At 40.0% G+C, this 25724-nt stretch overlaps 2 protein-coding genes across 2 annotated transcripts in view; one reads left to right on the top strand and one right to left on the bottom strand.

Annotated features, from left to right (window-relative positions):
* Window positions 1-25724, bottom strand: part of LOC117533998 (voltage-dependent calcium channel subunit alpha-2/delta-3-like) — a gene marked incomplete at both ends in the record, with an annotated part of 90261 nt that continues 64537 nt past the window's right edge. Inside the window, 18 exon segments of the mRNA XM_034198030.1 lie at window positions 1-16; window positions 2391-2446; window positions 3367-3419; window positions 3533-3608; window positions 5861-5931; window positions 7451-7513; window positions 7607-7651; window positions 7985-8046; window positions 20469-20546; window positions 21322-21443; window positions 21606-21701; window positions 21935-22028; window positions 22126-22223; window positions 22699-22744; window positions 24177-24244; window positions 24357-24418; window positions 25087-25158; window positions 25251-25337. Coding sequence (XP_034053921.1) covers window positions 1-16; window positions 2391-2446; window positions 3367-3419; window positions 3533-3608; window positions 5861-5931; window positions 7451-7513; window positions 7607-7651; window positions 7985-8046; window positions 20469-20546; window positions 21322-21443; window positions 21606-21701; window positions 21935-22028; window positions 22126-22223; window positions 22699-22744; window positions 24177-24244; window positions 24357-24418; window positions 25087-25158; window positions 25251-25337 — 1265 coding nt within the window.
* LOC117533999 (leucine-rich repeat and transmembrane domain-containing protein 1) lies at window positions 12302-19682 on the top strand. The gene is made up of 4 exons (XM_034198032.1): window positions 12302-12566; window positions 14270-14654; window positions 14765-14970; window positions 16119-19682. The coding sequence occupies exons 1-4, from the start codon at window positions 12530-12532 to the stop codon at window positions 16643-16645; spliced, it is 1155 nt and encodes a 384-aa protein (XP_034053923.1). The 5' UTR covers window positions 12302-12529; the 3' UTR covers window positions 16646-19682.

The following is a 25724-nucleotide window of genomic DNA, read 5'->3' as shown; positions in this document are numbered from 1 at the left end:
CGGCCTATCCTCTGAGCTGCAGGATGGGAGAGAGAGAGAGAGAGAGAGAGAAAAAGAAAGGGAGTGAGAAAAACCGGGAACATCTTTTTCAAAGTCAAATACATATTTTAAATAGGTATGCATATAGATTGTATAGCAAACTGTTAAACACACCACATCCTTGTAAATATACAAGTTTGAAAGAAAGCAGCACTTCTGAAGCACAGCTGCCCCTCTGTGAATCTAGGCCAGCCATTTACGCAATATTACTTGAACTCTCCTGCCACCCAGAGGTTTCAAACAAGGCTACCGGATGGAAAGGAGAAAAGGAGGCAAAGTGGTTTTTCTATTTGGGTCAATATTTTTAAAGCAGGCTTAATAAAGCAGGCGCTAATATTATCCACATTAGCATATTAAATCTAGACATTTAAAGACGTGTGGTTTTATTTTTTAAGTTCAGTTCTTTCAGGGTGGCACATTTTATACACCCATTTCTAAAGATGGTGGATTATGTGTGTGACTTGAATAGAGTGGTTTAATTACTGGATGTCAGCAGTGCAGCGTGTGTGTGTAGTTGTATGTACATGTTAGAAGCACAAACTACATGTATAAAGGCCTCGGATTAGTTCAGCTTGAGAGGCTGTGTCTATTGGGTTACGGGCTGCTAAATTGGGGTGTTCCAGCTGTGTGTCACAGGCCTGCGTCTCTATTATAAAAAGATATAGAAAGTGCTGCTAAGACCTGAGGCTAGCCAGCTGTGAAATTGTCTCGACTGCTTGGCGAACAGCGATGCCCAGCTTCACTTCATCCGGGATAAGGGTGTGCAAGAAAAGCATTTTACAGACTTTCATTTTGTGGTTCTTTCTCTTTCTCTCTCACTTCTACATATGAAATATTTTAATATTAGTTTTGGCGAGAATTCATATTTTATGATGCTGCTTAGGGAGGCTTTAATTCCAGAGAGGCGTACCGTATTCAACACACCATAAAGAAAAAGGCATCATAGCGTTCATAGCTTGGCAGTAATGATACGAGAATGTGTGTGTGTTTGCGGGAGAAAGTGAGACAGAAAGGAAAGACATAAAACCAGAGAAGAGAGAGCGATTGAGAGACTGAGTGAGAAAAGACAGAAATAAAACGTGTGTTTTTTTCAGTCACAAACGGATATTGCTTCTCAACACTAGCAATATGACATATATCCTCATAAAGTCATAATGGTAACCCCTATGGACAAGCAAACCAATACAAATATGTGTAGTGAGTAGTGACAGACAGACATACGCGCCGTCTCCCTACTGAGGTCACTTAAGGCAATCATGTGTTCTGCCATTTTTACTTTTAGGTTTGGATTGCGCCCCTTTATTCTGTTTTTCCAGTGGTCACACAGACCGAGAGAAAATAGAGGAGAGATGGCGTGGATGCAGACTGGAGGTTGGTGCTGAGGACACTAGTTGTTTTTATGTCCGCAATGAACTTAAGTCCATTTGACCTCAAGAATTAAAATGAAACACTGACGGTGTACACGTCATTTTTATTTTGTCTTTTGATTATTTATTTTAGAAATATAAATAAAGCTTTGAAAAAACAGTAATGGGTTTATAGGTGGGTGTGAAAAGGAAAAATGACTCAGTTTCCTTTAGAGAAACCAAAGTTAACTGCAAAGACTATTAACAAATTCCTTTTTGGAAACCAAAATATTAGGTGATATTTATTTATTGGTGCGCATGGATATGTTGAGACATAAAATATATATATGTATGTTTGTATGAAAACTCATCATTTTCAATGTGTTGTTAGTTTTTTTTAAAGAAGAATATATGTGTTTTTTTTATCTTTCTGGCATTTATTTTACCTTTTAGTTTCTGTTCTGTTTCTGAATTGTTTAAGTACAATTCGAGACCAGGCATAAACAAATATATATATATATATATATATATATATAATACACAGAAGCTTTTGACATGTTATAAAAGCTTTTGCAGCAAATTAGAAATTTGAATACACCAAAAATGTAAAGAACCATATTTGTAAAATGTATCAAATAAATGCAAATCCCTGTAAATCATTACAATTAACAATCAAACATTCGTAGAGCTGTGTACAAAGGACAAAATTGTACAGTCAGAACAATAATCCTGATTCTTTCTCAAGCTTTATCAGATTATTATTATTATTATTATTATTATCATAACATAATCATTTATGACCGTTTAGCCCATGTTCAACCCTTACAGCGCTGTTTGCATGCCTTATCTATTAGGGATGAAAAATAAAGAATCTTTTTTGTTTATAAATATTGTTATATATCCAATATGAGCTGCATACTTTCCTAGGAGTTTGTGTACAGTATGTGTGAGTTTGCTTCAGACGCAGATGGAGAACAAGCAGATCACCAAAGAGTGCGTTCTTACCTTTAGCTGTGAGGTCAGAGTGCCACCAGCTGTGCAAGTTAAACTCCACCAGGAATCTAAAGGAGGAGACGACATTGATCATAACAAATACATTCCATAACATGCTTATATCATAAATACTGTAACACTGTCTAATGCATTCTTAACATTTTTACATAGGTGATTTAAGTTTCCCAAAAACTACAGTTGGGTACAAACATTTATTTTCACAAAAGATGATCAATTCATATTTAAAAGCAACTGTGACATTAAAATAAATATTTATCTAAAGGCCAGATATCCTATTTGTGGTACCGCACTTGATCTAGATTTGAGGCGAGCTCGGCCGATACTAGAAGGTGGAGTTAACACACTGCAGAACAGTGCAACTCAAATGCAACTCATGATAAACTGCAAAAACCCAACATGTGGCAGAAGTGCTGTCAGTAACACAAAATAAATGTCTCACTTGCCCCAGTTTCAAAAAAGTGGCAGGACGCAAAACCACACTGTGATCCACTAAGAACAGATGTTCTTTGAGTGGTTTTAAGTTCACTTACTCATATATTTGTATTTGATAAAGTGAAACAAACACATCAATTTGAAAGGAAACACATAAATCAAAAGATCAATAATATTGCAAACATTTTCTGCACTGTGACCAGCTGTCAAATTAGCACTGACAACTCATTCCTCCCATGATGCACTGTGGCGACAACAGACCACCCAGGAAGACTCGGCAACCAAAACAAGGCATCACAGGCATACCCCTGCTACAGGAAACATCAGGTAGCCATTACTGCTCCTGATCTCTGATGATCAGGTCGATGTGCATGTGGAGACACTGGTAAACAAACATTCAGTTTCTACATAGCCACATACACACACTGAAAATACACACACTGACAGGAGAGGCCACCATAAGAGTCCTCAAAACGCACATCTATGCAGCGAGCGTATGCAGACAAAAGACACTTCCCACACAACAAATTCTTACATGACAAGCTCAGTTAGGATCCACTTTACAGCTGAGAAGAAAGCAAAGTACGGCTAAAGAAAGAAAAGAAAGAGGAAATATGGATCAGACATAAAAAAGACATATTATGCTGTGCCCACGTTGCATCGCATGGAGCGCACAGGTTGGAAAACAATGCAGTACTCACATCTAACAGTGTGTGTCCACTGTCACTGCTCTCTGAGAAAGCCCAACATAGAGCCTGGTAGTCATACAGAGTCACCCTGAGTAAATAAAGATAGAAAACAGAGGCCAGGGAGTGAAACAGAGGCATCACAGATACAGACAAAGGTTCAAACTGATAAAATGTACTTTTTTAAAAATAAATAAGGAATTTGGCAGGAATATATAGCCCATATAAGGTGATTCGTTGAGTGTTGATTCGCACATTATCTCTGCTTTTACATGCCTGCAGGGCCTTTTGGAGTGCTGTGTGGGAGCAGGAAGCAAAGATCCCACCTCTGCTATAACTGCCGCTTTACCTACGGATAATATATTGGATGGATGTAGCAAGAATGGGGAAAGGAAAGCAACTGAAAGCCGAGAGCTTCCCGAGAGGTTTCTCAAAGTGATGTAGGAAGGCGGGTGTGTGTGTGTAGATGATTTGGGGATATTGGGGGGGGATATCAGAGGATTTAAGGGCTTAGTGGACCCTGAGGGTGTGAGGTCTGGGTCTGTCTGGGTGAGGTTATTGAAGGGGTTCCTAACACACACATACACAAAACACACACACATTCACCTACACACTGGACGCTCTTTCTCACAGCCTGTGGACACGTTCCTATATACTTGAAATGTGCATGTGTGTCTAAGTGGGCCCGGTCTGTCCGCAGCCCTGGGCCATGTTCAGCACCGGTGACACACAGCTCCAACACGGCCAGGAACCAATTAGCACTAAGCCAGGCCACGAAGTGTTTGCAGCTAAATTAGACCAATGTAATGTCTGTCTATGAGTGTGTAACTGCTGCGTATGAGTATGGGTGTGCCAGCCTTCATTTGTTAGGCATTGGAGCATAACATCACTCTTATTGTTTTGATTGATTTCTCTTCTTATTGCTGGTTTTGAAAGATAGATAATCCGAAAGTAACTAAAAATATGTTGTCCTCATTCGTCTTCATCTGCAGGCTTAAAGCTGATGGATTAATCCAGGCTGGCAGCTTGGGGTCGACTTTAAGTGGCACACTTTGAAATGTCTTTAATGTTTTTTTTATCAAGACAAAACTTGTTTTGCATCTTAGCATATTCATTCTCCACAGATGGTCCGGGTTAAGACAGATCACATTGGATTCATTAGTGATCAGCTCTATTGCTCATCATGCTCTTATTTCACCCACACAAGTCTTATTATTCATCCATCATATGTCGTACTTCATTTTAAACAGCCTCTCATCATCTGACATTAAATATTGAGTGAAAGCACTTGTTGTTCTCTTTGTTTTTATGAGTAAACCAAAGCTGACAGCTTTTGAGGTTCATCCTTATAATAAACATGTGCAGTTGTCTACTTGTTTGATGACTTGTCACCCATGTATTTTTATACATACACCCAAGTTCCCATCAGCAAAAACACGTGGGTTTGCTATCCTGGCTCCAAAATGGTGGAATGAGCTCCACATTGACATCAGGACAGCAGATAGTTTACACACCTTCCGGCGCAGACTGAAAACTCATCTCTTTCGACTCTACTTCGAGCGATAGAACTATTAACAAAGCACTTATATACTAATAAAGGGCTGGCTTATCTAAAACCAGTTGATTAGCACTTGAAATGTTTTTGCTCTATGAAGCCTGATGTACTTATATGATTCTGTTTTCTTCAAGTTGTATTTTGTTGGTCGAATGTACTTACTGTAAGTCGCTTTGGATAAAAGCGTCAGCTAAATGTAATGTAATGTAATGTAAACATGGAGAGCTAAAATCTCCTTACCCACTTCCCGAATACAGAACTGCAGAGATGGAAATGTGGTTGCAAGCTTCTGCAACTAAGTTCTCAAATAAGGTTTGACCATACAGTCAAACTACAATATGCGTCTGTCTGCTTCTCTGCAGTTCTGCACTAATACTGGGAAAGTAATCCTCCGAGGTTACATTTCCAAATGAATTGCAGAAAGGCGCCACCCACAGCTCCTGGCGTTTTCCAGGAGACACAGCTCTACAACAGGCACTAAACGCATGATAGTGTCTAAATGTGTGTGTCTGTGTGACTTCAAGTTTCTCCTAATTCCTTCGTTTCAGGAAAAGATTTGCTGTAATCCCCTAACGGAGAACTCTGCTGAGCGAAGGGTCGGAGTTCGACGCTGAATAGCTCACCACGATTGGCCAAGTTAAGAGCTGTCAGCGCGAGGGCAGACATGCTCTCATTCTGTGGCCTGCCTGATTTTATGCTCGTACAATAACACACACTCATACATACGCTTATACACTTGTGAGAACACACTCATTCACCCCCACACACGTGCAGTTTGAAATACTCACCTTTTGAAAGAGCCCATCTGCAGGAGCTTACTCATTACAGCCCCCTCTGCTTCTCCAAAGAATTTCCCTGTCTGAGAAAGAAAAAGAAAGATATTTGATCTTATTTAATAAAACAAGTCATAGGACAATGTAAATGTCAAACTAACATCCCCTAAAAACGATGTGTTTGTAATGCTAGAAGCTCTTAAATGTACAAAAGCTGACTCGAGTCCAGGTTGGATTGAATGCGAGAAAACTTAAATTGCCAAACCCTAAAGCATGCAGACACCATCCCACATTGCTAAATGGTCTGTGGGATCTCTCCTTATGCTCCACCAAATGACCAAGTGGCCATGGCTGAAGAGAGAAATCATTGATGCAAACACAAACTGGCCTTTCTAGGGACAGATTTAAGAATACAATCTCCCACACACAATGCTTCCCAAAGTCTGTCATAACAATTTCTAATAGTCTGGAAAGAAAGGTCGACCATCTTTGGATATCGCCGCCCCACAACTGTCTCCTTCCCCATCATGTTCCTGAGCACAAGGTGACATTGTGACATTTTGTCTGACTTGTAGTTACTCTATACATTCGAGAAAACATGTTTATTGTTTCCCGGATGTAAAGATGCCACAGGGGCAAAGGTATCAAATTATAAGCATTAGTTGAATCAGACACAGGACACCGGAAATTGCCTGAAACTAATAACACAGCCTGCAGCCCAATCAGAGAGACCTGCTCATGACATTTTGACGGATCACATTAGTATAACCTTCTTGGATGAAGAAATTGTTCTTGTCTTTCACAAGTAAAATGAAATTAAACAACTTGACACGTGGAACCTTAAATGCTCTCGGACTGGCTTCGAGATGAGCCAGACACAGAGTGACAACATGTCTGGTGACAGCAGAGGGTTTATGCTAGGGGAGCAACATGACTCCTTGAGATCATTTGTGGCAACATGAGACGCAGGAAACATATCATAACTCTAATCTAAAGGAAAACAAATGTAAGGGGCTCATACTGTATGTACTCAGATTAAAATGTTTGCTTAGTCTTTGACACATAACATGCCAAATTCAGTAAGTTTATTTTTTAATTTTTAATTTAGCCTTTATTTATACAGGTGTAAGTAACTCCCCACATTGACTGTGATGTTCATACACAGCGCTAGCTCTGTAAATGGAAAACACACTGAGTGGCTTGGACCGAGCCACCCAACGTTATACCAGCCACCAGCAACAGGGGGCGTTTGTTCCCGTGAACAGGGTCACACTTTGGACGTATAAGGGACAATACATCTGGACTGGGGTGTTTGTTAGGAGTTGAGTTTTTTCCAGTATAGTAGCATCGATATTTTAAATAAATGGTTTTATCACAATTTATAAAAAAAACATATAATGTTTTTGTTGATGTTTTTGCTGGTTTCATAAAAAGTGAATGGGCTACTAGCTCCTCTTGAAAAACAACTGTTTCTGAATGTATTCTTGATTTCTATTTTTGCAAAAAGGTGATGTGTTTGTTATAGCTGTGACTGTTATGGAACATTTTCCATTGATCTTTCCTGCCGCTCTTGTGTGTGTGTGTCTTAGTGTGTAGATGGCTTACCAGAGTGTAGTCCTCTGCCACCAAAACAAAGCCGTTGTTGTCAATGAGGTAGCAGTTAATGTTCTGTTAAATGAAGAAAAAACTGTTAAAGCAATTGTGAGGAGTAACATTTACAGAATCGTGCAAAGTTGATGAAGAAAAGCAAAGACAACCAACCTCATCATCACAGCTTATGGAGCATTTCCCATCTAATGCTGCACACTGAAAGATACAAATAATATATTGGCATACTGTGTATGAGTCACACTGAATATTAGGGCTTTGTTGGATTCCTTTGTCAGCTGAAAACATTTACTCCCTTCAAAAATCTTTGTGAAATACATTAATAAAACTAATGACGACCTTCCCATGTTCAGATTTATACTTAAAAAATGTCAAGGTCAGTTTTTTCAAATAGACTTAAATGACTTTATTTGTTGTGTTTTTAAACTACTGTTAGGCCTACTCTTTCCTATAGGTTATTTCAAGTTAAGTGTGCTTGTAATATTGGTCTGAATGTGTATGCATGCATGATGTGTGTTTATGCCTCTTTACCTGTCTGCTGGCTGTCCAGAATTTCTTCTGAAAGAACTCCAGTTTCATTTGGATGCCAACAGCTGAAAGACAGAACACATTCACAGAGACGCACTGTAACAACTGGACATTTGCGTGTTCTGTTCTGCGTTGAAGTGCAAGTGAACTGTGATCACAACACCAATCTTCCCACAGGCAAGACAGAGCTTATTAATCAATACACAGAGTCAAAGTTCACCTTTCATTAACCAACAAGACACATACATTGCAGCGAACCACTCCAGGCCAAAAGGAAAATTACACCCTGCATCATACATGTGTCAGCTTATATTTCTGGGAGGCTAAGTGTGTGTGTTTGTATCTAAAACAGTACTATCTGCTGACATGTGCACAGATGCCGCTAACCACACTGAAAATGCAGTTAAACACCATTCTAAAGCAGACTTCTCTCTCTGTGCCCACATGAAATCCATCTTATTTCCCAGTCTGCCTCCCTGTTGTTATCCCGATGGGCATTTCCAGAGTTGGTATACAGAGCTGCTCTCCCTTACATAAGCCTCATCACAGCAGGTCCCTAAATTCACAAATCTAACCAGAATTCCTTGCCTGGAAAAAAAACAGTTTCTGGCATTAAATGTATCAGTTTTTTCAGGGTTGGCTGAGGAAATAATGACACATTCATCACCACAGGCTTTAACTTCCCTCCTCAACTCTTCGTCCCTCTACCCCCTGCTACTAAGACTCAGAGGAATCTAGCTTTCTCTTAGTGGGGGTCTGCCATGCGTTGGGGTCTGTAAATCTTTCCAGGAGCACAATTTAAAGCTTCATCCAAATGCAGAGAAGCCACAGGTAGTAAACGAAATGACGAGATGAGAATTCGGCATTTATCACATTAGACACAGTGGAAAGATAACAATTGCAATGCAAAGAAAATGCAATGTGATACCAACTGATACAAATGGATTTATGTCTTTTTGTGAGATGTGTAAAGGTATTTCACACTAAATAAGAAGACTGAATGGAAGGTGGGTTATTTATATGTATCGTGTTTAAACAAATTAGTTCCACAAATGTACAGAAGTCATAATGAGTTGAAATACAACAAGCTACAACAACAAAAGTGGGCCACCACCTACTGTATAGGGCAACACCGCATTAAGACAGTAACACATTGATTAACTCTTAATAGAGCAATCCTGGCTACACATTGCTAAACTCACATTTCAATTCCCAAACTGTCTGTACAAATCTGCAGAAATCCCTCTGATGACTCATGTTGTTAATTATAGATTAATTAATATATTCATTTTTATGGGAGACATTTAGCAATATCTGCATTATGTTTTTAGATATTCCAAGTGCTTATGAATAAGTTATCAATGAATTGGTAGCTATTAAGCAGGAAGGATTTGATGTGAGTCAATTTTTTCTACCTGTAATATGATGAATATAATATAACTTCTCAATTATATACTAAATATATAACTCAACAATTGTTATTCTTAAATTGCATAAATTATTACTTAATCACGTTACACAATTTGGATTCTATACACACGTACACAAATAACAAATATTACTCTTTTATTATTATAGCTGTATTTCATTTATTAGTTTATATTTTATAGTACCAAAGTTGTAGCAGTAACTATAAAATGAATTTGTTTACTGCCTAGTGCAGGGATCAGGAAAGGCAACTGTGTGACCATGCTGTTTATATGTTATTGATCATAATGTAAAACAAATTAAAATGGGTTACTGTGAGGGATCCAGTACAGTCAGTAGCTTTTACAAAAATGCACTACAGAAAGCTTCGCTGGTAGTCAACATGTGAATTGTCAGTGAGAAATATTCATTTTGTTTAATTTGTTTGAGTGTGCTCGTGCATTTGTGTGATTGTCTAAGAGCAGTGTGCAGCGGGGAGCTGCTGTGGCCTGTTTTTAGCCCTTGCCCAGAGGAACAGGTGCAGATTATCCCGTCATAAGCGTTGCCAGTTCCTTTCAGCAGCCCACCATTTCTACACCCACATGGAAAACCCAGGAGGAGAAGCTAATTTGAGATGCTGGGCAACAGCGTTGGAAACACACGTGGTGTAAAACCAAGGAGAACCTGGATCATAAAGGCAATACAACATCCTCTACTTTAAAAGGTAGAAAGGAAACAGTCACTGAAAAAGAAAAAGACGAGGAGGCCAAACGAGTACTGTGAGAACATGTCAACTTAAAATATCTCATCCAAAACATAAAAAGACTATTTATAAAATTGTCAATGAATAAAACTATATTTTAAATATCATTACATAATCGTTCAGCAAGGGAAATAATTAATGGAAACAAAAATCCAGTTTCCAGCAGTACAGAAGTTTGCACTGCTGCTGCCTGCTACCTGGAAGTTGGCTCAGAGCAAAAAGAGAAAAGCTTAAATCTCACTAATGCTCAGGAATTTCTGTCCAATGGGGAATCATTTAATTTTCCTAGGTATGATTTAAGAACTTGGGGGGTATTTACACCTTGAGCTGGGTTTATAAGTCCAAAGATGAAGAGACATAAAATCCACAACAAACCCTTCCCATCACCAATCCGCTAGCAGTGCAATCCCAGGCAGGGAGAGATGACAACCGGTTTAAATCCTTCAGATGTTTGGGATTCTGAAAAGGATTGAATAAATGTAGACATGAAGCAGCGCAAGAGGGCATCTGGGAGTTTGCAAGTATGTGTGCTCATGTACTACGTGCTGTGGCAAGGGTTAGCATTTACACCCCTGCCTCAGTACATGAAGGACAGGCATACATCTAGTACATATTTCACACAGAACACGCACAGCTGTCTGAGAGATGCAGTGATTTCCAAATGTTATGTTGCTACACAGCACAGGGGGCGGATCGGGTCAAGATATTGAGCAACACTCAGAAGATGAGCAGAACAAGGTGCTGCTGTTAGTGATTCAAACAGTCTACTAGAGTTAGGCCCCACCGACCTCTCGCCCCTGTGTGTTCTTGTTAATGATTAAAAAAATGATCAGATCTCAAATAGCTCTCTGGATAAACCGTGTGATTGAATAAAAAGATCATATTCGAATCATGTAAACCACGTTTGGAGTTTGCCCTTAAGGTGTTAATGCCACATGCAGTAAATGTGTCACAGGATATGCACATGGTGATAATATATGACAATCTGGTTAGAGGAGAGAAAAGTAGAGCATGTTTTTTTTATGTTTGTAACATGTAGCACATATACAGAAGGCTGTCTGTACACATCAACAATATGGGGCTTTTAGCAAATACAAAGGTGTTTTCACCCATTGAGGATGTGTTTGCCGACTCAAGGCACCCAAGTGTGCATAGGAGTGTTGGCAAGAGTGTGTGTGTGCAAGCGCATGACACTAAACATGATTTAAATTAATCTTCATCTGTGCATTAATTGCCCATTGAACTCAATTTATATTAAAGCCAATATGACAGGACAAATATTTGTGATGCCCTTTAGCGGAGATACAAATATAGAGGGACAGGAGGCCAAATAGCATGGAGGGTATTACAGGGCAAGGTCAACTTGTAAGCTTAATCATAATCATTATTAAAAATGATTTGATCATTAATCTCTTCATGTCTCCTTTGTTGTCCATTTTAGTTTCCCCTTCGAGTGATGCGTAAGGTCATATAAGCTTAACAGTCAACCCATTGCCATGCAAACACATTCAATTCCATGTGAATTTACTGCAACAGCTTAATATCTTGCTGTGTGCAAGTGTGCATTCGTGCGTTCTGTGTTGCTGTGCTGGGGGCGTGTTCTGCCAGCCCTTCTGCCCACGGCACATGCATAATATCATCAAAGCGTGCCACAGCAATGGGCATCCTCCAACTGCTTTCACTGTGTGCTGAAGTGTCTGAAGCATTTGTTCATATGACAAACCACAATCCAGATCTAATGTTGTCTTGCTCAGCTCTTGCCAGCGTAATAGGAGGTATCGTGGATGTCTGCATAGTGCGTACGTGTTTGCTGTATGATTTAAGAGGAACAACTGTCCACTGGGAGATGACACGCCGCACATTCCCCAGTGGATTTGATAGAGGAGCAAAATAAAATCCAGCGAGAGAAAAGGAGGATAGTAACAAGGGTGGAAAAACAGCATGAAGTAAAATACAAGAGACAGAAAGAGAGGTTGAGAGGGAGTGAGAGAGCTAGGAAAGGAGAGCGGGAGAGTAAGGGAGAGAGAGAGAGAGAGAGAGAGAGAGAGAGAGAGAGAGAGAGAGAGAGAGAGAGAGAGAGAGAGAGAGAGAGAGAGAGAGAGAGGGCAGAGCTCCTTAACTGTAGTGATTCCCAGACTGGCTGGCAGTAAGCTCTGTGCTCTGATCTGCCCGCTCTGATGGGGTTTCATGCTTGTGCAGGCAGCGTTGGGGATCCTGAGGGCAACACGGGTCTCTGCTGCTGATCTCGGCCTCTCTAATTCCAACATATTGACCATATATGCCTACACAGGACAGCTAATCTCAAGCTACTGACGGCTAATGGATCATCAACCAATAACAGTCACTAGAATCCAAAAAGGGAGCTAAAAGAAGACCGAATGCAAGCGGCCCAAGGACGACTGGCAGATATGAGAGGTAGGAGCTCCATCACTGGGAACAACGTGTGTGTGTGTGTGTGTGTGTGTGTGTGTGTGTGTGTGTGTGTGTGTGTGTGTGTGTGTGTTGTGTGTGTGTGTGTGGGTGTGTGTGTGTGTGTGTGTGTGTGTGGGTTCATGTTCATGAGTGTATGGCTAGGTGGGCTGCTATCAGCTGCTGAGTTTAATATGTTGTATAAACTGTTGTATAACTGAGTGGTAATGAAGCATGAACTGCTCCTTGCTTCCCTTCCTAAATGAACAGTTAAACGTACACCTGGCAGCACTACATTCTCACTTGTAACTGTAGATAAACATGGCCTGTGCATGTTTATCATTGTAAAAAGGTTTTGGTATCAAGTGCATTTAAAACTGTACTTGCTGTGTGCTTGTCATTACAAGCTTCTCTGTGTGTACTTTGGGTTGGAGGGACATATTAAAGCAAAGAGACATTCTCCTGTGTTGACCTCATTTCAGAGCTGCTGTTACAATGCTTCACTGAGCTGATGCCGTTTCTGTGTGCCCGGGCAGTGTATGTATATGAGTTTGTTTATGAGTATGTGCACACGTGTAAACCCATGTGATTGAATGGATCCTTGCATACACACACACTCTAATTTCACTAACAAGGATGCAATTAATACTAGGCTTTGCACTACAGCGCAGTACAACTCAAGTCAGCCGTGTTCTGATTGTTTTTGTTGACGCGAGCGACATACTGTAATCATAACAGCAACACTGCCGTACCAAACTAACACCTGAGATTAGACCTGGGAGCGCCTGCGCCTGGGTATTTATAAACCTGTAAATCACAAACAACTGCAAGAAGTCCACCAGTCAGGCTAAAACAAAATGATCATTACATGCTTGTAAATGGCACACTCAATGTTAATTGGTAGATAATGTTACAATAGTGTGTATTTAAAGAATAGAGCCGCAGTGGGAGAAAGGCGTTCCCAATGAGATGAGTGTTGTGTGACCACCAGCAAAACAATTACATTTTGCTGTCCAATTCAAATTAACATTCCTTAACTGATTATTACAGTAAAGGCTACTCAGTGTTTCCTAGATGTACCTGGGAACATGTTTCAGGTTGATATGAGACTCATAGCTGCTTCCTCACAAAGGCACATTTAGGCTGATATTTTAGTGCAAGACAAAACCCAAGAAGAATAACGATATTTCCTATTCCCAATGGCAGCGTAAGGTTTCAGAAGAACATTTTATACTTATAAAGATACACATGGTGCACAATAATCAATCGGGTTAGTGAGTGTATATTTTGAGCAAGCTTTGAAGGCCTGGGTCGGAGCTTTATTTCATTGAGCCTCAAGCTAGTCCAACCAATGCTATAAATACTGATGTTATGTTCCAGAAGGAATGGCGATGTGAAGTCATCTCAAAGGGAATCAGACACCCAATATCTGCTGTGTATGGATTTGTGTGTGGGTGTAGTGTGGGTGAGGGGTTATAGGTCTGTGGTGAAGTCACCAAGGGCCACTGTCTATAAGAGACGGTGGGAAGTGGGAGTTGGCATATTAATAATAAGTTTATTTTCTTGTTAGTTAGACAAAGAACAGTACTTTCTGAGCAAAAACTAAGTGAAGTGCATTGTTTTTCTAAATACTTTTTTGGAATGCATTTATATGCACAAACAAAAGCACATTAGAAGTCAACTCAAAATATGTTCTCCTGTCTCCACAGTGGTACTGGTGTGTGCCCTCCTCTCCCTCCTCTCTTTGTCACATGCCTGTCCGAAGGAGTGTAGCTGCAACGGCAACACCAAAGTAGTAGACTGCCGGGGTCGAGGCCTGTATGACATCCCCAAACGACTGCATCCGGAAACTCAAGAATTGTATCTCCAAGATAACCGTATCAGGGGGCTGGGATCTATGGCTTTCAGAGAAATACCTCTAGTCCGGATTCTCGATCTATCTAATAACTCTATAACCACTGTTTCGCCGACTGCGCTGCTGGGACTCAGAGCTCTACAGCGCCTCAGCTTGGCCTACAACAGCCTGAGAGAGCTTGACAAGCGGTTGCTTGGGCCCATCCGCACACTTTCACACCTTGACCTTTCACACAACAGGTTAAGCAACTGACTGAAACTGTCCATTGTTGAATGATACAAACTGTAAAGTTAATCCCAAATAACTGATTGCAATTTATCTTGTTTCCTTTGCATGTCCCTTGATGCAGCCTGTGGGGTTTGCCTGGAGCCTTGGGGGAAAGTTTGAGGAACCTTAGCCACCTAGGGCTATCGCACAACAAGCTAACAAGATTGGACCGCTCTCTTTTGGAGGTCCTGACCCACCTGGACAGCCTCACACTACGAAGCAACCCCTGGAGGTGTGACTGCCAGCTCATAGGCCTCAAACTGTGGCTGGAAACCTTCATCTATAAAGGTTAGAGACCACTAGTAGCTCTTGGTGTGCTGGAGGAGTGTTGGTAATGTTTCCAACATTCAGCCATCTCAGTGCCTTCCCTGCTGGTCATTAGATAATGGTAATATTGTATTATGATAACACTGACCTTGAACACAAACAGGTATTCTACAACGTTGAGGGATTAAAATCAACTGACTGACCCCAAATAGATATAATGTTTATGTATGTTAAGAACAGGCAAGTTACTAAATACGGGGAACTCAGTGCACGTGTGTCTCTTGTTGTTTGTGTAGCTGTAGAAAGAATGTAGGTTGCTTTTATTTTTATTTTCAAACCATTATTAACATCTGATTTGTACTGTGTTTTGGGAGGTGCGTGATACAACTGTATAGGATCAAGTGGATTTGAGGATTTGCAACATTAGTAAAGTAGGGCATTGTTAAATCAAATTGCTTTACCTTAAAGCTTGTTTTGAGCAGTAATAAGAATGATGTTGTGATGTTAGGCAAGATAGTGTATTAAGAGTTAAATAGCCAACCACATTATTTTACATGCAAGATCAACCCCAACATGCATTAGATAACAAAATAACCACTGTACAGTGAAAGCTACGCTCGCTTGGAGTGTGCTGGCCCGCCTACATGCCTATGTTACCCTGACAAAGCTCTCGTCTTAGAAGCTGAATTTTCTAATTACTGCGCAACAGAACAATGGACCCAGATAAAAGGATGTATTCTTAATAGAAAGCCAGTGGTTAATCAGGCAGGCAGAAAAGGAAGTGTGTGACATGGATGCCAAGAGATGAATAATAAAAGCTTCACAGGGAAAACAGTCAATAAAGTCCCAATTAATTGTTCTCAACACAATTAAATTGGCTCCAGACATCGAGGTGTTAAACAAATCAAATTGCTATTATGTTCCATTACAGTAAGCCTTTACAACCTACATTATTAAATGTATGAAGTAATGGGCTGTTTCAAGCTCGGCTATGATGATAAAGATTGTGGCCTCCTCTGTAGTAAGCTGCCAAAAAGGAAATAGGCACTTATCAATAGGTAACGTAATTAGAATGCAACTGACTGATGCATGCCTCCATATTCTTTCCTACTCCTTAGTCGATCTTCTACTATCCTCCGCTGACCTAACTATTTAACTCTATTCCCAAGGTGGAGTGGTGGACGAGGTGATATGCACACAGCCAGAGGAAATGAAGAACACAGACCTGCAGAAGGTCCCTTACCAGCTCTTCCACATCTGCATGACCTCAAGCTACCATTACCTGTTTGCTAACATACATCACCTGGAGAATGAGAGGCTACTGCGAGGGCACACCCATGGTAACCATGCTCATCCCTCTAGCCATGCTATCCATGTACCCATGGCAATGGGGGAGGGTTTTGGAGGAGGAGGCGGAGGAGGAGGAGGAGGATCAGGTTTGCCAGAGTGTGAACCTAAGCAAAGGCACCGGCCTGTCAACTTGCGCCATGCAATTGCCACAGTGATCATCACCGGAGTAGTTTGTGGGATTGTGTTTCTGATGATGCTGGCTGCAGCAGTGTACGGCTGCGCCTACGCTGCTATCATGGCCAAATATCAGCGGGAGCTTAAGAAGAACGAGGAGCTGGCAGCAGCGAAGGGGGCAGATCATGCCAAAGCAGATGAGAAGGAACTACTGGAGAATGCTATCGCCTAGGAGATGATATCTCGAACCCTGGACATAAACCTGAGCCTCGACCCTTTAACCTAATCCTCTCTGTGGATGCTGTGTGTGTGTGTGTGTGTGTGTGTGTGTCTGTGTGTGTGTGTGTGTGTGTGTGTGTGTGTGTGTGTGTGTGTGTGTGTGTGTGTGTGTGTGTGTGTGTGTGTGTGTGTGTGTGTGTGTGTGTGTGTGTGTGTGTGTGTGTGTGGTGTGTGTGTGTGTGTGTGTGTGTGTGTGTGTGTGTGTCTGTGTGTGAGTGTGTGTGTGTGTGTGTGTTGGTGCACGTGTGAGAGAAAAGAAGAGAGTAAGATTATTTGTGTGTGTGTGTGTGTGTGTGTGTGTGTGTGTGTGTGTGTGTGTGTGTGTGTGTGTGTGTGTGTGTGTGTGTGTGTGTGTGTCCTTCTTTCTGAGACTTTGGTAGCTAAACTCTACAGGTATTTCACTATGCACTGGTGAGAAAAGTATATTCTGATGTATGCGGGTTCAAGTGGGAAGGCCAAAGAATCCAAAAGGAATCAATTCCATTTTGTCTGAGTAATGCGTATCACGGATAGGAACTATATATTTATAATTGTATATTGGTAGGTAAAATAGTAAAGCTCTGGTATTTAAAAAAAAAAAAAAAAAGGATTTCAGAATTTGTTGTCTTTTGGTTTGTTGTTCATAACTTTGAGTCTAAATTTGAGGTAATTTTGAAACTCATAGTAGGCAGCTGCTGTCAGTTAGGTTTTGTTCTAAGATGTTTGTATCATTGATGTGAGAGCATGAGAAAGAATGAGTGTTTGTGTCAGTGTTTTATTTGTGCTTGAGTTTATGCGCGGAGATGTTTACTGTATGCACATATTTATAGAGAATTTAAGAGTCTGTGCCTAATAACGTGATATAGTTCTGAAGAGGGAATACAGTATGTTTTCCTAAAGGATATTTTTCTGACAACTACAATGAAGATGGGAAATTCGTTGAAGCAATAATGAAACAAACTAAAAAAGAAAACAACAACAAAACTTGGACTCGGCCTTGTTGTTTTTCTATGACTTTACAGGTTTATGAGCTTTGATTATCATCCTGCTTCACACGGTCACAAACACACATCTTAGATCTACAGCTTTTTTCAGATCAGTTGAGTCTTGTTTTTGAGTTAATGCTGATTACATAATGGTAGTCATGACATTCAGTATGTAATATATCAAATAAACATGTTATTGGGATATTATATTTCTGCTGACAACTAACTTGAGATGGCATGCATCTTTACATCGAAAAAGTATCTTAACAAGAATTTTAATGGTATTTATAAAAATATATATATTCACTTTGGAGTACATTCTACTGTTTAAGTGATTTTTTTCTTTGTTTACTTACTTTAAAAAATATTTTAATGTTGTGTCAAATAACCTGACAAGAGAACATGTTGAAACACACAAACAGTTCTATTGACATATTGTGGTTTATACTGTACTTGGTATAGGAGACGCATCTGAAGGCATGGTTGAATAGTGCCCATATGTATTGGTACTGTTACCAGGGAATTGTAACGTGTTATACAATGCAACTGCAGGTATATCTGATTGCTCTCTCTTGACTATTTTAATATTTGTAAAATAACACAAAGAAGATAATCAGTCAATGTGTGTAGATTATATAACCTAAGAAAGGTTGTTGTGTACGTAACTAGCTACCATTATTTTATCTATATAGCAATAGCTAGCTACTTTAAGCTTACTCAGTGTAGTATGAAGCACATGAATGTGTACAGATGCTTTTCGTCTTCATGCCGACCTGAGTTTTGTGACCGTATAATACGACAGCACACTAACTGCACGTGGTTAAGCATGTGACCACAAAAACTGACATACACACACAGACACGCTGGAATACACATGCATGTTTGTACGGACACGGTAACATTGTGACTCGAGCGTTATCTGCAGGGCCCATGGTGTGTGATGTCATCAGCCTGTCCTGTCCAGTTAGTGTATTAGCGTATTCACAAGTCTACAGCTCAGTGGAGCGCAGGGAAGTGAAAACTGGCCCTAACCGGTCCACGATACATTTGCATTCAAGCCTACATCTCTCCTCCCATCTGACCCTCTTATATAAAATCATCATTATAGACATCCTCCGATCTGACAAGCATGATCGTAATTACTGTACATCAGCACCCAGTGTAACAAAAGGGTATTCATGAAACCTTGTCACCGAATCGTCATTTGGATTGCTGCTAAACAGGATTTGAAAGATTGATATTATCTTAAAACAATAGTGATCAAGTCAACAGTGTCAAATAATACCGTGGGCTGGTGTAAACTGTGGGATGCTTTTGTACCGCTCTGCTAGAAATCTGATGCATTCTCTATGTGTGTGTGTTTGTGTGTGTGTGCGCATCGTGGCACTGCACATACTCTCCCATCTCTGTCCTTCTGCTCCAGTGGTTTCCCCCAGGCCAAGAGTACCCACAATGCACTGCTTTCATGTCAACGCATTCAGGCACCGTGAAATAATTTTCTCCTTCTCTGCCCTTTTATTTCCTCTCTTATTTTATCACTTCATTTCCCAAAGATTGTTATCTTTCTGCAGCATTTCTCTCCCCTGTCTATGTATTTTTCTGTGATCCCTAGGCTTTTCTAGCCCTCATCTGTCGACAAGAGAACATACATAGATAGTCATCAGCAGAGGCTTTCATATGAGCCAAAGGCTGTGCAACATATTTGTCCCACATATGTTGGGCAGTGGAAATGAGTGAAATACTTCACATGCTGCAAACTACTGTATATTTGAATAGAATACTTTCACAGTCAAGATATTTCTTTTGGGTGTTTACAAAAGCTTTTTATGCAACATTTAGTGTGAAAATACTGGACAGGAAAAGACCATGCAGAGGATAAACATAAAGAGTGTCTGTGGCACCTTAAAGAAGCATAGCTGCCTAAAGATTAGCATTAAGCCAAAAACACATGGAGTCAGTATAATTAGCTGGCCTTAACATGTCCCTTTGAAAACTAGATGCTGGAATAAAGATTTAAAAGAACAAGGTGCTTCCAACTTTCTTTATGTTCATTATTTGCAAACAAAAATACAAGTTACTTTTTGTCATTTAAATATACTTTACAGTACCACAGTCAACGTATTGTGTTTGGTAACGCATAATACACAAAACGATGACTGGAAGTCCTCATGTGCTTTCAGGGAGACTTGGGTAATGAAGGAGGTCATATAACTTTGGTACCATAACCACTTTGACACCATACATTTATATAAATGTTTTCCCCAAATGTTTCATTTCTTCCATATAATTTGAATTTCCTTCCTCCATAACTGAGTTGATGGCAAAAAGAACAAGGCTGCTCTTCATTCCATCAACTTGCTGATTGCAGCAAGTTGCATTATATGTCCGTGACATTGTGGCGCTTCTGAGTCACACAGACGTGAGAGGAGGCAGGCCACAATGAAATCCTCTGGGCTACATTATGCCTTAAATAATCACAGGGGAAATAACTAATGCACAAAAGGCGTTTAAGAAACTGGTTATTAATATATGTAGGTATACATAAATACTCTTGGATGCAAACGTCTGTGCCATGTTACACTCTCGCCTCCTTATGACGTTCATGCAGGGGCAAGCGCACGGACAGAAAAAGCAGTACAGTCAGTACATGTGGGCAGTGAGTGTTTCATCTCAAAAAAAGGAAAATAAGTAGGGTTAGTACTGTAGACCAGGAAAACAAAGCCTACATAGCACTGTAAGGAGAGATATCGCAGCGTCTGTCAATGTAGAAGTGAGTGTGAGAGAGAAAGAGCCACTTGAGTCCCCACTTACCCGCAGCTATGGGTGATTTCCTCTCATCCAGAAGCTGAATGGCGGTGCTGGCCAATACCACACTCTTGTTTTCTGATCCTAAGACACACACACATGAAACAAAACACAAACATAACACGCACAGGCACACAAGGAGTTCAGATCACATGTCATAATGCCTTATATGAGTTATGAACTGACCACAGGGTGATTGGAGAGAGAAACCTTAATACCACAGAGTACAATTTCATGGCATCAGATAACTGCCACAGTTCTACGAGGAAGAGTGCATCCAAGGCAAGTCCGACGAGTAAATAAGAGGCTTTCAGATCACTTGTATTAGCTGGCACTAATGGAAAGCCTGAGGCCGAGGACAGATGAGAACACATTCCCCCTGGAATGGAGGAGAAACCATTTCGTAGAGCCATAGTTGAACTGTAAAGGGGTGTGTGTTTTTTGTGTGTCTTTTTGTGTGTTCTGGCCAAGTCACTATGGAAAGGGCTGAACCTCCTCCTAACGTATCTTATTTCAACCCACAGCAATCAGTCCTGTCCACAAGAACACAGCCCAGAATTAATAAGGGAGGAAGGGGAGGTAGGGATGCATGGGAAGAAAAATAACCAAATAGGGGTGAAAGAGGAAAAGAGGAGATGCAGGAAATGTGGAAAAGGTCATTTCTAGTAGTACTAGTATTACTAGTAAGTGAGTATTACATTTTAAATGTGCATTTGACAAAAAGTTACTATTACATTGGTGCCAGTAATATATAGTGATTATCGGTTTCATTGTATTACATTAGTAATAGTGACTGTGTGGATCTAAACACATTTAAATAAAATGTATAATGTTTTGAAGGTTCACATTTATAGCCAACCTGAGTTGAAGGGTAGCGAGTAGACGAAGGTCCCAGGAACTTGTTCTGCTGCCCTCTTGTACCACAGGGGAAAGTGATCGGCGTTGAACACCCCCTCTTTGTCTTCAGCTGTCAGGAAGTCTCTTGAAGCAGACAGGGAACAAAGGGGATGAAGATTCAGAGGATGCACACGCACAAAACACAACATATAATCATGGAATATTACACATAAAAGCAATCAACACATGCATTTAGCTTCTATGTGAGCAAACGTACGTATAAACTGCTACACCGAGTATACTTACTGGTTTGTGAGCTCGTCGGGCACCACAAACAGGTTGATCCTCGACAAGCCTGTTCTCGAGCCCAGGTAGGCAATCTCTACACCTTTATCTGAGTTCCTGTGTAGTAGGACAAATAAAGTAACCCGACTCAATAAAACAGAACAGAGGCTTTAACAAACCTTAGATTTTGGTTTTTACTAAAAGCTATTTCATGCCATTCTTAACATTTAATTTCTGCAAATGTCTGTAGCATTAGCATTACTATTTCAGAGAGTAAAACATTCCGTTTGTGATTAATTTGTGTCTTCTGTTTTTGACAAGAATATGGAAAAATAGAGTGGCTCACTCACTCCGACTTGTTGAGCACGAGGCTCGTCCAGTAGGCCTCCAAAGGGGCCGTGACCACAGCGTCAAACAGAACCTCCTGGATCAGCTCCTTGTCACCTGACAACGCAAATTCGTTTTTTTACATAAAACAAGCAGAACATATGAAAGCTATTTAATGATATGAGCAGAGAGTTGGTGGAAGAATTGAACTAACATTGTAGGTGGGGTTCATGTCCACTGAGGTAGAGTTTGATTGCCTCTATCTGGGACAGGTATCGGTGCTCTGGGTGCTCGTCTGTATTGCAGTATGTCCTGCAATTTAATAAGAACCGGCAATAAGGACATTTGGTATAATAACATGTAACAAAGTCATGATTTGCAGCAGCTATTTGAAAACGGTGCTTTAAGATGATTATCTGCCTAAGATTGTAATCACAACTCAAACATATAGACAGGTGGCTTTTTGCATTGCACAGCATCTATGATGAATTAAATGTGAAGTAAAACTAAAAAGGTTGACTCATTTACCAGAATTAGTTTGATTTGTTTTACTTTACTTAGATGTTGGGTCCTAATTTTTGAGACCACAATTCATCAAGTGACACAGACCATCAAGTCAAAGTCCTGCAGAGCTGTTATATAACTCTTGTAGTGCTGTGAGAATGTAATTTATTCTTATTTTATAAGTACGGAAAATAATAAGGATGAAGTCCAATAACAACGTGACTTGAATAAGAAATGAGGATGATACTGTCAGAAACATATGTCATCATTCAAATACTCTCACCATTCATCTGCCAGCGCTACATCAGGATGCTCCAAGTCATGAAGTCCTACAAAGAAAATGAGAACTTCATATCTCAAAAGCATAGCAAAACCACTCAATATAAAATCATAATAATAGGGGTAGGCACCTAGACCTTCGAAAGCACACACTTTTAATCACACACACCAGGGGTGAAAAATGCGTTTTTTGAATGGATGTGACAGTTCTGATTAGATCAGGAAGAGCCAAGTCATGCTCAGAGGGCTCCGCATGATGGACGTGTTTGGAGAAACACACACACACACACACACACACACGAATATTAACATTTATGAGGCTGGATAAATAATCAGGGGCAAAAACATTGCACTCTCAAAACAAGGTCAAGTGTGACCTTGTTTTGAGAGTGCAATGTGTTTGAGTCATTAAATAAATGTTTAACTTCCTGTCCAATTGTGGAAAAGTTCATATTAATTCATAATTTCTGAAAGAGTGTGTGAGCGTGTTACACAGAGAGAGAGAGACACACAAAGAAAGAAGAGGAAGCAAAAAAGTTGCATAATGAGATAGTCAGTAGTGGATGTGACTAAATAGAGTTTAGGTACTTTTTTTCTATTGTATGCTACTTTATACATATAAATTGTACACTTTACTAAATTTGAACATTTTAGATACAAATGAACAGTAATTTAGCTACCCAACATTATCTCAAAAACAAAAAAGCTTATATATTAATCCACCAGTAATAACAATACTAGTATATCATATAAGAAAGACCTTAAGAAAGCCATTACTTTGGTAATGGTAGAGTTGCCCTATACATTTCGTAAGAAGGCTCAGTGAAGGTATTTAACCCAAGCGTAAAAGTGAAGCATACTTCAGTGAAACTTCTTACTCCGTGATTTTTGTTTCAGACGTTTACCGGAAAAAACTCTTCTCATCAAATATAACTAAATGAAACAAATGAGGCTAATAAAGTATAGAGTGCTCTCCAGATTCTATAGCTTTAATGACATTCACTAACAAACGCAACAAACTTGTTATACATATTTGTTCATCAGAAGTTCGCTCATTATTATATCCTAATTAAACTTTAAGTGATGCAATTATCATCCACAGAAAATCAAATACTATAAAATATAAATCGGAGTTCTTCCTCCCACTGCATAAATGACATGTTGTAAGTACACCATGCTTTTGTATTTTACCTCAAAACAATTATTAACGCCATGTTCACCTGTAATGAAACATAGTCATATTTAAATAATATTATATAGTGTCAAATTTGGTATTGGTACTCTTTTCTTTAAGTAAATCTGTATGATTTTTACTATCCTGCTGTATAGTAAATACATTTGAGTTGAGTGCAAATTAGTGACAAAATATATAAATAAATACAGATAGGGGAAGAGGGGGTTGAGAAAACAGACAGAAACAATACAGGAAACAAATGAGCAAAAGTGAGGAAATGCAGATTAAATAAAAGAAAGATTTCCCACCTTCCTCCACTGTGACATTCCCTCTGAAGAAAAACTTTCCATGGCCTCTGGATAGGGCTACCCCCAGACTAAAATAGAAATAAAAACGTGTTCTTAGATGGCAGAAAGACAACTGTAAATACTGGCACCTCAGTCCTTCTGGAGCTTATTCACTTGTCAACAAATGTATCCTTTTCCTACCTGAAAGGAGTCCCTTTGATGTCTGTGTAATAGTAATCATTATGCAACACCAGCACACGTTTCTGAAATAAAAGAGAGGAATACACTTTATTACACGCTGCAGTAAACAGTGGGCAGTGTGATAGCGGTTATCTGATGTGATGTCCTGCTGTCTGGCTCCATCTAGTGGATTAAATGGTCCGGTTGTCACACTATCTGCTACTGTGCTGATGGTGTTTTTACACTGCGTGAATAGTTGGATAAGGATTGTGAATATGCATCTGTGTGTACATTTGAGAGAGTGTGTGTGAATTAATTAACATATTGAATGCTTAATAATCAGGCTAATGTATAATGCTCTCTACTAAGCTTAGAACATGCAAAGTTTACACACACAGACACACACACACACACATACACACACACACACACACCAACACACACCTGAATGCCTCTCTCTCTCTCAGATAGGAAAGTAGTAAACGAGAATCATTGGGCTGCTGTCTCTCCAGTGCTCAGCAACATGTGCTTGGTGAAGATAAGGGGCTCAACTCACAGACAGACACACACCCGTGCATGCATAGCAAACAAAATCAGAAACAAAATCCCCAAGTCAATCCTGCATATCACCGTGCCAAGTGTGACAACCCCTTGGCACGGTGGATTCTCTCTGCTGGCACACCTTTTTGGACCATCAGAAAAGTGCTTGTTTGTGTGTGTTGGGTTCATTTCTGAATTTTAGATTCCTCACCCCTTTGTCAACACTCTTCTTCACCTCCATGGAGAAGCTCCCTGTCTTCCTGTTGACCATGGCATTTCTCAGCTAGCAACACAAAGCACATACCAACTCTTAAACATCTTATTTGCATTGAGTACTGCGATGAGGCTTAGAGTGGATTTACTCGAGGGTCTCACCGTGTCCTCCTTATCCTCCCATTCCACCTCGAACAGATCCACACTGCTGTAGTTTGGCTTTCGCTTTCGCTTCTTGCCATCTCCATACTGGACACACAGGCACATGGAAACACACATGCATGCACAGTTAGAAATACTGAAGAAAAATGCGAAGCTAATACAAATATTTTGCACCACACTAGTGCAGCATCCAATTATTTATTTTTTTAACTATAAATGAATCTATTTTTCTTTGTATGGCCTGGTTTGTTGGTCATTAAAATAACAATTTCCCAGAGCCAAAGGTATACATTCTCAAATTGTTCAATTTAAAATGGTATAAACCTCAAATCATAATTTAAAACGCTGAAATAATTGACAAATGATAATGAACATGTATTTTCTATCAGGACAGGAGACAGTTGGCCTAGCTCTGTCCAAAGTAACAACAAATCCACATAATGGCACATTAATAACTCAGCATTAACACACTAT

Source organism: Gymnodraco acuticeps, unplaced genomic scaffold (genome assembly GCF_902827175.1).
Source record: "Gymnodraco acuticeps unplaced genomic scaffold, fGymAcu1.1, whole genome shotgun sequence".
Lineage (NCBI taxonomy): Eukaryota > Metazoa > Chordata > Actinopteri > Perciformes > Bathydraconidae > Gymnodraco > Gymnodraco acuticeps.
This window is presented reverse-complemented; position numbering and strand designations above follow the sequence as displayed.